At 37.6% G+C, this 17,621-nt stretch overlaps 1 protein-coding gene across 2 annotated transcripts in view; it reads left to right on the forward strand.

The window, feature by feature from the left end:
- Positions 1-2,815: 2,815 nt before the first annotated feature.
- LOC126101042 (anoctamin-5-like) overlaps positions 2,816-17,621 on the forward strand; it is a 398,169-nt gene continuing 383,363 nt past the window's right edge. The window contains exon 1 of one of the 2 annotated variants that reach the window (XM_049911706.1): positions 2,816-2,924. In XM_049911706.1, the coding sequence (XP_049767663.1) occupies positions 2,916-2,924 (9 nt within the window). In that variant the 5' untranslated portion in view covers positions 2,816-2,915. The remainder of the gene's footprint in view (positions 2,925-17,621) is intronic. The other variant, XM_049911707.1, reaches the window with a different exon arrangement.

A 17,621-nucleotide genomic window follows, 5' to 3' on the forward strand; every position in this document is an offset into this window, starting at 1 on the left:
GGTCAGAGTGTGGAATTTCACTCACTGTCTTTTCCACTATTCTGACAAAATATTCATTGAAGTCATCAGGGCTACACGAATTTAAGCAGGAGGTAGTCTTCTTTCTGTTCTCATTTACAAGATTCCAAGCAGCTTTACAAGGATTTTGGGCCTCTTTAATGTATGTATCATTATATTTCTTGTTTGCTTCCTCTATTGCCTTCCTATAAGCTTTTTTGGCTTTTAGGTAGTTGCGGTGATGCAGTTCTTTAGCTGGAATGTCTAAAGCCGATTTCATTCGGTCCTTGCACATTGTTACAATACACTTCAATTTATTGAGCTCGGCGGTGTACCATTGTTTCACATTGATAACTTTCTGCCTGCCTTGTGATTTGTCCAGAGGATTCTTCACTGGTCTTACCGGAAACATGTCATCAAATATAGCTTTTAAGGTTTGGAACAGACATAAGAAAGAATCACTGCCTACTAACTCTGCAATTTTCTGCTGCCAGTTTACACAAGATAGAGCTGCTTTGAGATCATTTAGTCTCTCTTCTTTAACAAATCTTCTTTTGAATGTGTAATTTGAATGCCATGTGCTTATCTGCGGTTTGCTCCTCATACTGGTCTCCATTACTAGTGCACAGTGATCTGCTATCATAGGTTCAACTACACTGAGTTTATAATCCCAGATGTTGAGGTTGGTGATTATGGTGTCCAGGCATGCACCGCCCCTTGTTGGGAGCTTATTTGCAATAAACAACCCATAACTGGTAATTAATCTCATAAAGACCCTCTCTCTGGCATCTCCATCACCTATGTGTATGTTAAAATCTCCACACAGTGCGATTTTTGACTTCATGCGTGTTAGGTAACACAAACAGTTCTCCATACGTCCAATAAAATTCTCAAAGTCACCATCTGGTGAATGGTACACAGAAACAACAACTAAATCAATATTTGTTAATAACAGTGCAGCTAATTCAAGATCAAAATCCACACAAAAACTGCTTAAATCAATTTCCTTGATGCTATGATCTCTGTTGGCATACACAGAGACACCACCGTGGGTTGCAGTTCTTCGAAACCAAGCACTGGCCATGTCTAAGTATTCAACAGATTTATAGAAATCCCCTTCTGCTTCAGCTAGCCAGTGTTCACAAATACATAAAACATCTGGTTTAATTTCTTCTATAAAAAATGATAGGAGATCCATTTTGGTTCTTATGCACTGCACATTTACACTTGCAATGATTATAGGCATATTGTTTTCAGTACTAGAAACATTCTTGTGCAGTGATCCTTGATCCTTGTTTGTAACTTCATAATCTATTTTATTGGCATAACGGATGGTCTCCGGAACAAAAAACGCTTAATTACAACATTTTTGGGCCATACAGCAGTGTCCATTAGCTTGTCTTTTAGATGAAAGTCTACACCAATCTTAAAACTACTATTTACACCCTTACATTCCAACTTTTCTACGTAAAAGTTGCTATGACCTGGTAGGATTTTCTTCAAAAAGTTAATTACGTTTTCTGCTATATTACCCTACAGATAGCGTGAACATTATCCTCCCTAAATAGCTTTCATTTTCTTTCGTAAATGAAATTATCTTTGTTAAATGATTTTAGCTTTGTCACGTAAACAAGTTTCATTACTTGAAACATGTAATGCGTTAAAGATACATTTAAATTGCCTAATGCTTTTATCACTGAAAATTAGGCCATCCAACGGTATTTTATCAAAAGATCGGTTCAACTAAAGAATGGGATACAACTCATCAGATTTGACCAGTGACCTCATATTTTTGTAATAGATATTAATTTCTTTATTTTCGAGCCATAGATAATAAATCGGTTATCTTCTATGGCGAAGCCTTATAATCGTAAATAGAAATAAAAGATAGCGTTATTAAGAGATAAATATTATTAGTCGTTGAAATTGCTGTTTCCTCTGCAATAGACTCCTATCTCGTACAATGTAGGCCAACTGAAGAATAGGATGCTTTTATTAGCGAAAGAAAAAATGCGACGTAGCCTACTAAAACTGGCATTCTGTACCTCAATTGAACTACAATGGTTATATCCTTTTGTTCAGTTGACCTATATAGGTCGTTTTTTGCCTTCGCTAGTACTAGTATCCTATTGTTGTTGATACTAGTACTAGAGAAGGCCAAAAAACTGACTTACGAATATAAACAGATGCGGTAATCCATATCTCGCAACTTCAGTCCTCTAGCTGCGTGTAGCGTACGGGACTTCTTCCGCGGAAGATTAAGCAGTAGCAGTTTTGAATTAAAAACAGTAACAGTGTTTAGGATCATGTGCGCATGTTTATGCAGTTTTTTAAAGCACTGAAATAATAGCTCACTGACATAAAATATTGTGTATTTTTGAATGTTCGAAGAATACCATCGACATAATTTTATTTTACTCACATTCTGCATACTACAAATTGGCACAAAAGTTTCATTTGCGTGTTCTGCCCAACCACGCTCTGCTGAGTGTTGCCACAAATTTGCGCCACTACAGTATTATCGACATAGATTCTGTTATTGACATTGTTAACTATGTTCTCTTAAAAAATGTTTTGTTGATACCGGTATGGAACATATTAGTGTTAGTACAGAATTATAGAAACTGTAGTGAAATTTTGTATCTAGAGTTATAAACTTTGCAATACAATGCATTTTACTTAATAACGACAAAAAACCGCTTGCACAAGTCAGTGCCTAAAATGTTGACCAACTATCAGTTATGCTTGGCGCTAATTCGAGCGATGACAAATGGGACGGCACTTATCTTACAAGAGCAGGAACCGCTAGGCGACATCGCTAGTTTATACACAGTCTGTACTGGCCCAAACATTTTATTTCAACTTTTATATGGAGTTACTTATAAATATGTAAACAATGACTACACTTATCTGCGTGAATGAACCTCGTAAGTCAACTGTAGTGGTTAGTTTCAGTGTCATTCACGCTGTTGCCAGTCTGTTTTTTTTTTATCTCGTCTGTACCTTATTCATCGTGAGTGATTTTGCATCCCAAGTGTAAAATCCCACGTTTTAGATGTCTGAATTCTCTTTTGCCTGCTTCATTCGCTGCATGTTTTTTATTTTTTTCGTCGATTTAATTCAGTATCACGTGTTTTAGCTGTTAGATTTTGTACTGGATTGTTCAGTAATACAAGTAAATAAAAAACAACACATCTTATACCGCTGCTACATGCTTGTACACACTACTATACACAAAAGACGACGACACAGATGATAGTACCATAGGGGAAAAAAAAAAAAAATGAGAAGAGGGCAACCGAAACTTGCCGACTTAACCAGCAGATGTAACAACTGCCCTGTCTTAAGGCAGGAACAACTTAATCGTCTTGCTGGATTTTTAATAATCCAGGAGCTACGACGCAACACTGGAACGTCCTGGACTTCATGCTGGGTATCTGCTGTCACAGCAGTTTCATTATTCTGCACGGCAACAGGTGGCACATTTACAACTAGAGGTTGTTAATGGATCAGTCCCAGAAGTGTTGTAAGTTTTAGAATCAGAGTTGAAATCAGCTGCAACATCATCAGTTGTTGCCACTGCATTAGTTTCAGAAACGGCACTCTTATAACAAGAAATGGATGACAGGAGTTGGTCCACCTGTTTCCTATGAATATTACCGGTAAGATCTTTTACATTTCTTTCTCTTTTAAGAACTATGCCCTTTCTATGCACCATAGTTGATTCAATTCGTCATACATACAAAATCTCCCACATTGAATGTACGATTCATGTATATCAACTTAGGTCTGATCTTTCACTGGATATCAAATTATTTGGTTAGGTTTAATAGAATCGTCAGATCCCTCCCAAACATAAACAAGGCTGGGCTTTGGCTTGCAATACATGTTCTGCAATCCAATATATAAGTTTCAGAAAACATACAATTACCTTCAGTGCCTGCTTGAAACTTTGGACATCTTGCTCAGCTTGGGCATTCGAATTGGGATGGTAAGGTGCAATGCTTAAATGCCTAATTCCATTTTTCACGCAAAATAATACGTCTTTATTAACCATTTGGGGCCTATTGTCTGACCCAATCACTTTAGGCGAATCACACTGAGCAAACAAAGGGATTAAAACATCCACAATGGTAGAAGTGTCGATAGAGGGCATGTTGATTACCTCTGGCCATTTGCTGTGTGTGCCCACTATTATGAGATACACCGTCTTCCAAAACTTTGCGAAATACGAAGCCTCTTCCACAGCTGTCTAGGCCATTCCTGTGGGTGCTAAGGGCCTTGACTGGAGCTCTTCTGTGTCTATAATATATATTGCAAACAGCTGTGATTTGTTCTCTCTCATCATTCAATTGAGGCCACCATATGAAGCTTCAAGCTGCAGATTTTGTTTTTGTGGATCCTAAACAGCCCAACTGTATTTTTCTTTAAATCGAATGTCTTAGATTATTTGGCATTATAACTCTTCCCCCTCTAACAGGACAATTATGAGCAACAGAGTACGCATTACAGTGCCTTGAATACTCTTTAAGAATGTGTGGCACCTTATTTGGCCATTGTTTATTTTTGGCACAGTTCAACACAACAGATAGTATTTAATTTTTGACTGTCTCTTTGGAAATTTCTTTAGCTGTAACAAGGGCACTACAAGCATGAGAAAATTTATGCATACAGCACAATCATCAGGTCCAGTCTGTCCAGGTAACAGCAGTGTTGATAAACAGTCATCATTACAACTGACATTGGTTTTACGATATTTAATATCATAATCATACTGGGATAAAAATTCAGCCCATCTTTGATGCCTCCTATCACAAATGGAAGACAGTGAAGCTCTGGGACTGAAATAATAGATGAGTGGTTTATGATCGTTATCACAGTGAAGTGACGTCCTCTTAGGTACAGATCAACCTTTTTTACACTCCATAAAAAGGCTCTAAGTTCTTAATCCAAGATACAATAATTTTGTTCTGATTTTCTCTAGGTGGAACTAACAGATATCAGAGGAAATACACAAGAAAGACATACACCCGTGCCTGACTCAGCAGCATCACAAGCTATAACTAGTGACAATTATGGGTCATAATGGCAGAAAACTGTGTGTGACAGCAACATACATTTAGCTTCTTTAAATGCTTTATTACATTTTGCATTCCATTCAAACTTTGTTTTGTTGTCTGTTGAATACAGAGGACTTAGAATTCTAGAGAAATTTGATAAAAAATTTATATAATAGTTCATCATACCACAAAATGACAAGATGTGAGTTTGGTTTGTTGGCTTTTGGTCTTTCTGCACAGCTTCTACTTTTCTATCACTATTGTCCAATCCATTTTTATCAATAATGTGAGCACAATATTCTGCATTATTTTGGGAAAAAAAAGAAAAAAAATGTTAGTTTCACAGTTATTCCTGCATTCTTATATTTTTCATTAATACAACTAAATGGAACCAATGCTATGCCAGGGAGAAGCATGTGATGTTAGTATGCCTGTCATCAAGATAGCAATATGTTTTCTCAAGACCAACATGATTGTTATCTGATTTTGGTTCCCATACAGCTGGGACAGAGTCAATTCCAAAAGCAAGTCTAGTAAACTTATATGGCCCTCAAGGAGTCACAATGGTTTGCAGATCTTGAAATGGCTTATTGTAATTTCTCACCTCCTCCTAGCTTAGCAAAAGTCTCATCTATCTTTGTTAAGGTAGACCCAGGAATGAAAAGCTTTGGATTGACAGTTGCCTTAAAATCCCTGGCTTTGGCTAATTCCTCAACTGATAACTTGGCAAGGGCTTTTTCCTCAACCATATTCTGTATTTTATTTTCTAAAAATAGTTGGTGAGCTAGAGGAACTGACCTGGCTTGGAGGGCAATGGGTTGAGCCCCTTATTTTACCGTTAGGGTACCTTTGGCACCTTTCAAGGTCCCTGGCTTTTTTGTGAAAAGCTCAGGATATGCCTTCATAAGTACTTCTGCTGAGTATATTTCTGGGTGGAAAGCTTCTAATTGTTTCACTCCTTGTATTTTGACAGTATTGCCCCAGTTAAGTGGAATGGATCTTAGTCAGTTTCTTTCCAGTATAGTGGAACTGGATGATGACTTTACAACATGTAAAGGCATTGAATAGCTTACTTTGAAACAGTGACATTAACCAAATAACAGAGCCCTTCACATGTGTGTCATCATACTGAATAATTTTTGTAGCCTATTGAATTTACACAACTTAAAGTGGCATGTGCACCTCTAACCACTTCAGAATAAATTTTCTTTCCTTCCACAACTAGCTCTACAAGTCAGGCATCATTATCTACTTGTTTAATGACGCCAGTTTTACAGACTGGAGCTTGCGTTGCTACAGTGGAACACACTGCAGCACTGTAACACTACTTGCACACACTGACAGTTTCTTAATTTAGATAAATTTTTTGATACACATTTGCTTCGATGCACAATTTTCTAAGTATGATATTTTTTAACACTACTTCCCCCTCATCTACCCCACTGTTTGAATTTGGTTCCTCTGAATCAATGTCAGAACCCTCCAACACCAACTTGTAGACTTTTTTGGGTTTTATCTTGTTGCCTGGTTTGTCATCTTTCTTCTCCTCTCACAGGTTTCCTTTGAGCCACAACTTGTTGACTGTGGACTGCTTTTGTGACACATTTGTGGAACATACCCATGGACACCACAAATTTTACAAGTGGGACCTTCTAGTGAGCACTGAGGCTTCATGTGTCCATGTTTGCCACAACAATAGCAATGTGGGTTCTCAGACTGCAAGCTCAGCTGATGCTCTCTGCTTTAAGAAGCCCTCTATAGCCATGGATAGCCATTGCAGGCTCAGTTGTGCCAGTCTCCATAGTCACTGCAATTTCTTGACGTTAATTGAATGTCAGTTTGTGTTCTCCAAACAGTTATTTTGAAATTGTTTCACTTCTTAAACCACAGACTAATCTGTCTCTTCTTGCAGATGGTAAAGTTGCAGTGTTGTGCCAAAGATTTCAACTGAGATATGTGCTTTGGAATAGATTCTTATGGAAGTTGGTTTCTCGTGTGAAACTTATAGCACTCCTGAATCACTGAAGGTGCAGTTTCTATATGGTCTTTCACTATTTTTACTATTTCATCGAAAGTCATGTCCTCTGGCTTCTGAGGGTATGCTAGGTCTGTGATGAGAGCTAATTACTCAGATCCAACAGGACCCAATAGGTAGTTCATTTGCAGATTGTTTGGAATGATGTGCATGATTAACTTATTTTTCATAACTGAGATATACACACCCCACTGTATTTGTTTTGATAATTTGGGCATCACAATGCCACTAGGATTAGCCACAGATGCTGTAATCATCTTTGTTGCTTATGTTCACTGTCGGTCTCTGACATGCTGCAGTCAGTGGCTAATTTGGATAATTTTTCCGACACACCACTATATCAGTTAAAATTTATACACAAAGGCAATTACAGTGAGTTCCACATTAATTTCTCATTGCTAATTGTTAGGCTTTGTATTGGATTGCTCAGTAGTACATGGATACAAAAACTGCACACTTTATTTCACTAACTGCATGTCTGTATACATACAAAAGACTACAATACAGATGACAACATCATAGCAAAGAACATAGGAAGGAAGCTTAAAAAAAGGTACCTCTGCCAGCTTAACTAGCAGATACAACATTATCCAGTGACTTCTAGTGGTTTTTGCCTTTTTCTATTTGATCCTTTGCTGCCTTCACTATTTCATTATGGTACAGATACTCAAATAACAGTTCAAACATCAATAAGCATAACATCTGTAATACATAAATTAAAGAAATAAAGTATTATTAGAAGCTGCCTGTACACATTATGTGCAAGTAAAATAATACATTTAAGGAATTGTGTTGTTGTTGTGGTCATGCAGCTTTGCATGTTAACTTTTTCTGTATAGATCTCTTCATCTCTGCTTAACTATTGCAACCTACATTCATTTGATCCTGCTGCTTGCTGCATTCAAGCCCAAACTCTCTACAATTTTTATCCCCCATACTTCCCTCATTACCAAACTGACAATTCCTTGCTGCCTCATCAGGTGATGTGTCAACCAGTCTCTTCTTCTAGTCAGTGTGTGCCATAAATTTATTTTTTCCTCAATATGACTTAGTAGCTCCTCATAAGACATTAAATTTAACCATCCAGTCTTTAGTACTCTTCTGTAATACTGTATTTCAGAAGCTTCCATTCTCTTTTTATGTAAACTGGTTATGTTCCAGACTTTATTCGTAGTATTGCAAATTTGCTTTTTATATTGTCTCTACTTCATTCATTGTGAGTTATTTTGCAGTCCAAGTGACAAAATCATACGTTTTAGATGTCTATGTTCCCTTTTGCTTGCATTATTAGCTGCAAGTTTGTATTATTTCTTTCATCCGTTTAATTCAGTATCTCATGCATTATCCAGTACTTCTACTGAGCTCTGTCTTTCTTATTATTTGCTCCTCTGTTGCCTTCACTATTTTGTCCCTCAAAGTTACCCATTTGTCTTCTGTTGTATTCATTTTAATTGTTTCAGTCAGTTGTTGCCTAATGCCTCCTTTTAAACTCTCAATAACCAGTGTTTCTTTCAGTTTATGCAGGCCTCATCTCTTGATTTTTTACCACTCTTAAGTTTTAGTCCACAGTCCATAACCAATAAGTTACGGCTAGACTCCACATATGCGTCTGGGAATGTTTTGCTGTTTAACCCTGCTGTTCTGTTCACTTTTACTTGACATATATACTGTTCGGGTCAATATGACCCGACATATCAAAATGCTTTAGAAACATAAATTTTGGTACAGTTTTAGCTATCGACATTGTTGTTCTATTCCAGTACCTTGTTAGTAATAATAATAATAATAATAATAATAATAATAATGGTAATAATAATAATAATAACAATGCATACAACTTTATTGAGGGATATTTTTCATTTAAATATGCACATAAATTTGAAACAACAGACAGTTTCCATTACAGGCATTCAACTTAGAAAGCACTACAGTTTTTCCATACTTCTATTCTTATTGTTGACAGTTTAGACGTAAGTATTGACATTTTCTAACAACAGACAGTTGTCATTACAGATATTCATCTTAGAGCACACTACAGTACAGAACACACTACAGTTTTTTTATTACATTCCAACATAGAAAGCACTACAACTTTAGAATCCTCTCTTCTTACTGATTGTAGTTTAGGCACAAGTATTCACATAAATTTGAAACAACAGAATTTTCAATACAATCATCTTATAAAATACTACAGTTCTTTTCTTACTGCTTGCACTGTGGACACAAGTAGGTTACATGTTTCTTGCAAATATGTTTACTACATTTTCCACACACCATGTTTGTTTTATTGTCATTACTTGATGGACAGAACTTACAGCGTGCACGTTTTGTAGATTTTCTTGTTGTTACCGATTCTGACACACCACCCACATCATTCGGGTTTTGGATGCTTGTGACCATTCTCAAAGAATCTTCTGTTCTTGGGAAATGCGTTCTTGATGCAATATGTTCTTTTATCAGTGACTTTCCAAGTTCCTCCAAGAATATTCTCCTTCTAGTCAATTTGCTTGCATTCCAATTAGGGTCAACCGAAATCCACAAAACGTATGCATTATAAGCAGAAACATCAAGAATATTGTAGAAAACTATCATTGGCCACCTATTACTTTTTCGTTTGCATGTATATGTACCTAATAACTGATCAAGCGTGTCTACAGCACCTTTGGTTGAATTATAGTCCAAAATCATTTTTGGCTTCTTATCAGCCCTGTCACTGATTTCCGCATCATGGTGGAGAGTGCTCATAAGTACAACATTCTTGTGTCTCTTAGGAATATAATTAACCACAGTAGTGTCATTTGTGAAGTAAAATGAAGAGCTGTGTACCTCCTTGTTGGTCATTTTGTGTGGAAGCTCCGGCTTATTTTTCCGTATAGTTCCCAACATAGTCAATTTCCTTTTCAGAAGCAGCTGCCCCAAATTGTACGACGTAAAAAAGTTGTCACACGTGATATTCTGACCACGTAACTCAGAAGTGAGATCAGATACCACCCTCATTCCCTGATTTCTTTCTGGTGCCGCTCCACTCACCTTTCCTGTATAAATTTGGGCTTTCAGTACGTATGAAGTTTTGCTGTCACACATGGTCCATATTTTGATCCCATATTTTGCCGGTTTACTTGGGATATACTGCTTGAATGGACAGCGACCTCTAAATGCTACTAACTGCTCGTCAACAGTAACATTTTCTCCTGGATTATACAGTTTAGGAAGGACCTCTACCCACTTCTCCCAAATACTACGAATTGCGGCAAGTTTGTCAGTACGTCGTCTTTCCTCTCTAGTAGATTTCTTGTCAAATCGCAGGACACGTGATATCTTACAGAATGTTTCATGAGACATGGTTGCTCGAAATATGTTTCGCCCAGTATCTTTATCCCACAAACTTTTTGTAGACTCCCCATGAGATCGATATACACCCGCTAGGAGTAAGAGTCCTAAGTATGCATGGAAAACAGAACCATCAATATCTGTCCACTGTTCACCATAAACTCGCTGCCCTTCAATATTTGTCATCTCTATTATTTCATTTTGAAGCGCTGTGTGAAATACTGCTTCAAATGAACATTTTACATCAGATATTCTGCTGACTGCATACCTGGTAACTCCTGGGGTACTCTTGATGATGTTCGAAGCTGGTAGGCGACCATGTTGTGCTGGTGGATGCAACTGCCATTCTATATTCCCATTTTTAGAAAGAAAAGTCTCTACACTATTTTGTATGGGCTGTGGACTGTCGTAACTGTCATCGGAACACTCGCTTTCAGATGCATTGCTGATGTGATCTTCAAACTCAGAAAGTGATCCTTCATCTGGTGAGGCATTTACTATTTCTTCCAACTCACGATCATTCAATGGTCTCATCGCCATGGTGTCACAAGTCAAACTGGGCAGAAACAAAGCATTCCAATTATTGAGAACTGCCAATTATTATTTCCTGGGGAAAGCAACAAACAAGCCCATTGTTGTGAACGCATGGAGCTTTAGGTGATTGTTGAGAGTAAGTTGGAATGATGCAGTCACTATTCCCACACAACACAACAAAAATAATTTTCGCCATTTCCAGATTTTAGAAATAAATACGAGTTACACTAAACATATTTGTGTCGGGTCATTATGACCCGAACATTACATATGCAACTATTACAGTTGAAGCCCAAACTTCTTAAACTTTTTTAAAACCTTTTAAAACACATGCTGCTCATCCATTTTCAGACAAAGTCACAAAGTTTCATAAATATATATTGGTATTTACATAATGTAAAATAACGTTCATATTCGTTTCGGGTCATATAGACCCGAACAGAACAGCAGGGTTAAAATCTGACTTTAGACCTCTGTCTTACCATTATATTTAATCTATCAGGTGTCCTGGGTTTCTTCCGCTTGTATGAGAGTATGTTGAAAAGTAATGCTTTCACATTTTTTATATGACAACGCCTAAAGCTTTTTAAATAAAACAAATGTTATTAACATTATACATCTTTATTCCTCATATGTAAGCACATATTTCTCAACACTGTCACCCTGCCGATGAACTTATTTCTCACAACAAGGGACTAGTTATTTGATATTGCCACTGTAAAATGTTTGAATTTGTTGACAGAGCCACAACCTCATCTCTGCATGCACCATTTCATCAGTATCAAATTGGAGCCCTCAAAACTGCTCTTTAAGCTTTGGAAACTGATGAAAATTAGATGGGACCAAGCAGGACTGTATGGAGGATTATTGATGACAGTGAACCCAAAGCATCCATCAGATTGTTGCAGATATCACTGCACTCTTGGGTGGTCAGGCTTTGTCTTGCTGAAGGAGAGGGTGCGGCATCTGTGGATGAAATTTTCGAATTCAGTACTAGATTATAGCACACTGTTTCCCAGGGCTGCGAATAAGAAGACATGAGAAATAAAGATATAGAATCAGGATTGCCACAAGTTCTGGAAATCAGGGAATTTGAAATGTATCAGGGAAATCTGAAAAACCTCATTTTTGTCTCAGTAGATGAAATGGCTTGTTTACTGAGATGTCACACTTTGTCGGTGGCTGGGAGCAGCTGAGGACATGCCCCACTTCCCTACTCCCTCATTCTTGCTTCTTCTCCCCTTTTTACCACTCCCCCTCTGCTTGCTGTCAGTGCTGCCAGCACTTCTTGCTGCTAGCATAGCAGCTGCCAATGAGAGGCAGGGAGGCATGATAATTGGTTTGTTTGGATCTAATCCTCAGAGATTGTTGACACAGTAGCCGGAGATGGCAGTCATGTTTGCACGAGTTGTCTGAGTAATTGTGTGAATAGATGTGCACTCTCATTTTCTGACAAAGGCTATGGCCAAAAATTTAGTTGTGAGAATGTGATTGTCTTTTAAAGGTGCTTGTCTGTGGCGCAGCAACCGTCTTTACAGAGAGTTGCTACATATCCTCATTAGTATTGATTATCAGAGTATTTGTGCCAGTTATCTGTTGCATGGATTGATCACCGCGGTCTCATTTTATCAACATGGTGTCTGTGGAATATGAGCAGAGGAGCACATGAGTGGACTTCTATGACGGGCTAAAACCGCAGACCATTTCTGTGGGTATCTCTAACGGATCGGGCCCATAGTTTCCCATGAATGTGCGGGCCCTGCCTGTTGGATCTAGTCTCACTGATCTGCCTACAGGCCAGGTCTGTTTGTGTGTGGCATAATGTGGTGGATTTTCATGGTTTATCCATGGACCCAGGACTGTGGTGCTCCTCAGCAGGCCGGATGCCATGAATGATGGATTTCAGGAATTGCAACTGTCTCACAGCAAGTACATTTTACAGTGTGGCATTTTATAGACATTTGATTTATTTTAGTGTATTTTGGTACTTCAGTAGTAGTTTTTATATTAGAAAGTGTGGACGATAAGAAGAAGAAAATTGTGGCAGTCATTAGCAGTTTGTATGCTATGTACTCGTGTATTTCTTGAAAGAAAAATCACACAACACAATACCTATAAAATAATAGACATAACAAAGTGTGTAATAACCAACAGTAACGAACATAGTAGAACCAAAATTTCATTTGTGGTCACATATAGTGTTGGCTTACTCAACTCTTCCCCACTTTATACACTTCTGTCAAGAGGTCTACTTTTTTGAGGTTATTTCTGAAATCAGTGAAGGTCTTTTAAATCTGCCTTGCAACTCAAATGAAATGCGTATTTTTGTCACCAGACGTGTTTAGTTTTATTGAAATAAAAGAATCAGTGGTCTCAATGAAACACATATACCATTTAGCTTTCTTTCTTTACCCAAAAACAGTTCATTACAAAAGATGTTGATGTTAGTACTTCAGATTTTTGCTCACATGTTTAGAAATTCAGAAGTACTTACATTTTTTGTCAACTTATGCCTTTATTTACCCTTGATATCTCAAAATTTGTCAGGGAAAAATGCTATAACTTGTCTGGAAATCAGGGAAATTTCACTTGGGGAAACTTGTGGCAGTCCTGAGAATGCCAAATAACATTTAAAAGACTTTAACAGTTTTCACATAAAAAAATTCAGACACTTTTTTTTTCAGCATCCCTCATACAATCATCCTTCATGATTCCTAAACCAAGTGTTTGCAAGGGTTAAATTGTGCTCTGTCTAAAATTCTATTAGAGAGCTTCTTCTTTTATCCCTTTCACCCAGTATTTATTCTCCTACTATTTTTCATCCACTTCCCTTTTCTAGTGCCAAGTGACAGTTCCCCAATACAAATAAATTCTCATCTCCTGTAATGATGTAAATAATTTATCCTGTCTCATCATGCTATCATCTTCTTTGTCACATGTGGAGCTAGTAGGTGAGTGTTGGTTTTGAGTCTATGTTGTGTACAATAATGTTCCCACTATGCTGTTCATTGCAGCTTACTCGTATCCCTATTATCATATTCATTGTTACACCTACTGCTGCATCATCCCTTGTTTGTGATGACCATTTGCTCACCTTACAAGAAGGTTTGTTCCTTCAGAAATCTCACTTCACTAATTCGCTCTGTGTCTAACTTCATCTTATCCATTTTCCTTTTCAAATTCTCAATTTCTCCTACCCACTAAAGGGATCTAACATTCCACACTCTGAGCTGTAGGATGTGAGTTTTATTATTTCTGATGATGACATTCTTCTGAGTAGTCCCCATTTGGAGATCTGAATCGGGGAATCTTTCCTTCGGAATATTTTACCAAAGAGGATATCACCATCATTATGCTGTATAGTAGAGCTTCAGGTCTCAGAAAAATAACATCTATATGTTTCCCATGATATCATCTGTTTTCAGGGCAAACATAGTAAGTCCATGTTGGCTAAATATTGCCAGCCTATATCAATCAATCATCCTGACTGTTGCTCCTGAAACTGCTGAAAGGGCTGCTGTCTCTCGTCAGAAAATACGTATCAGTCTGGCTTCTCCTCAGATACTCCGCCATTGTGGTTGCACTTATCATATTCATATATGTGAGCCACACAAGCCATCCAATCTTGGCATGGAGTCCATGGTTCATGGTGGAAAACAGGGAGTACCTTTGCTTTATAGAATTCTCACAGTTCATTAGTTGTACCTTAAACCAGCCCTGGATATTTTATTGTCAAAACGCTCCAGTATGCAAAACTTGTCAGTATCAGCAGGTATGGCAATCACTGTGATAAATATCCCTAGTACTTTCATGGGGAATGTTGTAAGACTGACTATATGCAGAATGGTGTATGTCACATGCATAGAGGCATTACTCTAGCTATACAATACTGGGAAAAGAGCAGCAAATCTTTAAACTTCAGAAGCCATCACCAAAACTGTTAGCACAATTTTGATCAGCAATATACAGTAGTTATGTTTGGCTAGATCAGAAGACCGGATTTACACACAAGCCTCCAAAATCAGTGAAAATATTTTGAGATGATACAAACGTAATAGATTCAGCCTAAACATCTGCAGTAGTTTCAGTTCTTAAGAGGCTATGGACAAAAGCATGCAGACCATCCTACAGGTTCAGAAGTGGTGCAAGCTCAGGCTATAAAGGGAAGGATGAAGACCAAGAATGTATTATTGCTAAATTGTAGTCATAAGATACCAAACTCTTTGGGTGACAAGATAAACAGTATTTTAAAATTGCGTGCGATGCTGAGTGATGTCTCATGATGAATCTTGGCAAAAAAGGTTACGTGTTAGGATGTCTAATAGTAGGTGCACAGGCACTTGTTTGCACTGTAATGCCAATTACACAATCAATGATGAATCAGATCCATTTGCTCAGGCTCCTTGCACTTTTGGGAAGATTATGTGATTCTTTCAGCAGTATTATAAGCCCTTGGTGAAGCATTCTATGGAATACGTTCATCCAGAGATTGGTTAATTGCTCTGGAGACAGGGGCATTCACACATGGGTATGATTAATACATTACCGTATTTACTCGAATCTAAGCCGCACTTTTTTCCGGTTTTTGTAATCCAAAAAACCGCCTGCGGCTTAGAATCGAGTGCAAAGTAAGCGGAAGTTCTGAAAAATGTTGGTAGGTGCCGCCACAACTAACTTCTGCCGTCGAATATATGTAGCGACTCACATGCATGCTTTTCAGGCACAAAGATAAATACTGGCGCCAAAACCTCTGCGTCAGTAAATAAATATAAAAAAGGTGGAAGACGAAATTTTTTCTCCGCCCCGAGCTTCGACCCTGCATTTTCATACATTATCCAACGAAGTAAATACAAATTGTTCGTCTTCGAATGTAGCAACATTTCAATGTATTGTACTACGAAAATCCGACTGGCAAGACTGTCTGGGATGTTTGTCAATATGGCCAATTCTACGTTCTGAATTTTTTCTACCTATGAGAAGAGATGGTTGCTAATAGGAACTTTTATGAATTGTGAATCACATGCAGTATTCTCTTCACCATAAGAATAATACGTATATAAACATTTTGCCATGTATTCATTCGTGTTTGCTGATATCTCATTTAAATCCTGTCTGCTTAATAAACTACGAAACTAGAGTGAGACAACAGCAAACGCCGAAGAATATACATATCATTTCATGTTTATATTCGTATTATTCTTATGCCTAATAGTGATACAGTCAGAAATGAAGCACGTCAATTGACTAGATTTTTAAATCTAAGATGACTAATTTCTGTGCAGAATGTTATGTACTAAAGACGTCTGCAAAGATTTTCAAACAGAGAAAAATTTTCGCTAAACTCTCGTTCAGAACATCTTCTATCATACGCAGTCTATAATTTGGTTCTTGTTGATCGTCAAAGAAAGCAGCAGTGTTAGTAACAACAAATAGCAGTCTCTTGCCATTGTTTCGCTAATGAGACGATTCCTCTCTTTTTCTTTTTTTAATTGTAAGCGGCGGTAGTGCGCACAAAAGCAAGCCACGACGCGAGCGGCGACAGGCCGTAAACACTGATTATCAGAATGCGACAACAGTGCATGACACAGTACAATAATGCATTTTCAGCTTAGAGTGACGTAAACACCTATAACAAAGAGAACGGCACTTACCAGATCAAAAAACAATAAGCAATCGATCCAAACCAGACGAAGCACGTGAAAAAGGAAGGTTACCCGTATAAATATGGACGGAGCGCCTGACGCATAACAATGGCTACCTGGTAAAGCCTAACTGCTAAGCTTACTACGCGAACCAAACCACTGTAGCTGTATCGTCATTCATTCGACCTAAATTGTGTCTCATATTACAATGGACCAACTTTGTTTCGATTTGGAGGTGCGGCCTAAAACTTTACTCTCCCCTTGAATTTCGAGTCTCATATTTCAGGTGCGGCTTAGATTCGGGATTTTTTTTTCCCTTGATTTCGAGTCTCGTTTTTCATGTGCGGCTTAGATTCGAGTGCGGCTTAGATTCGAGTAAATACGGTACCTTTTTTTTGGTCGCATATGTCCATTGAGCTTTTCTTCCAAAAGATTCTGGTAACAGGCTATTTTGATAACTGGTTGCAAGAAGCATTTATAACCAAAGCAGCATTCATCCTATCTCCAGTCATTTCCAAAGTATTCTATGTGCAATATTTGAGAAGAACTCTGTTAGGAAGCAAAGATGCAGAATAAATATGGTTTCAGTTGGAACAACTAGCAAATCAGTATACTGTGACTTGAAAACAAAACTGTGGATCATAAAGAACCCTTATTTTGTGTCTGCTATCAGAATACCTCAAGCCTCATAAATAAACACTGAGTTTTGTTAACAACACCGGAAAAAAAAGAATGCAGATACAATGTCAGCAAAAGTGTAGTACTTATAATAATAAATAAATAAATAAATATCCAAATATTTCATGGAAATTACTGTAATTAGGCATATGTATGTTGCTAGCAGAAGCCAGTAGTATTGATAGATTACCAGCCACTGGCCGAAAATGCCTTATGATACATGTAGCAGCTGTAGACAGTGTTAATGGGATTATGCTGTTCACCAAAGTACACAAATTTTGTTGTAGATTAAGGTTAAAGAAGATAAAAAGAAATAAATGCAGTTATGTAACTGGTGAGCATCTA

Source organism: Schistocerca cancellata, chromosome 9 (genome assembly GCF_023864275.1).
Source record: "Schistocerca cancellata isolate TAMUIC-IGC-003103 chromosome 9, iqSchCanc2.1, whole genome shotgun sequence".
Taxonomy (NCBI): domain Eukaryota; kingdom Metazoa; phylum Arthropoda; class Insecta; order Orthoptera; family Acrididae; genus Schistocerca; species Schistocerca cancellata.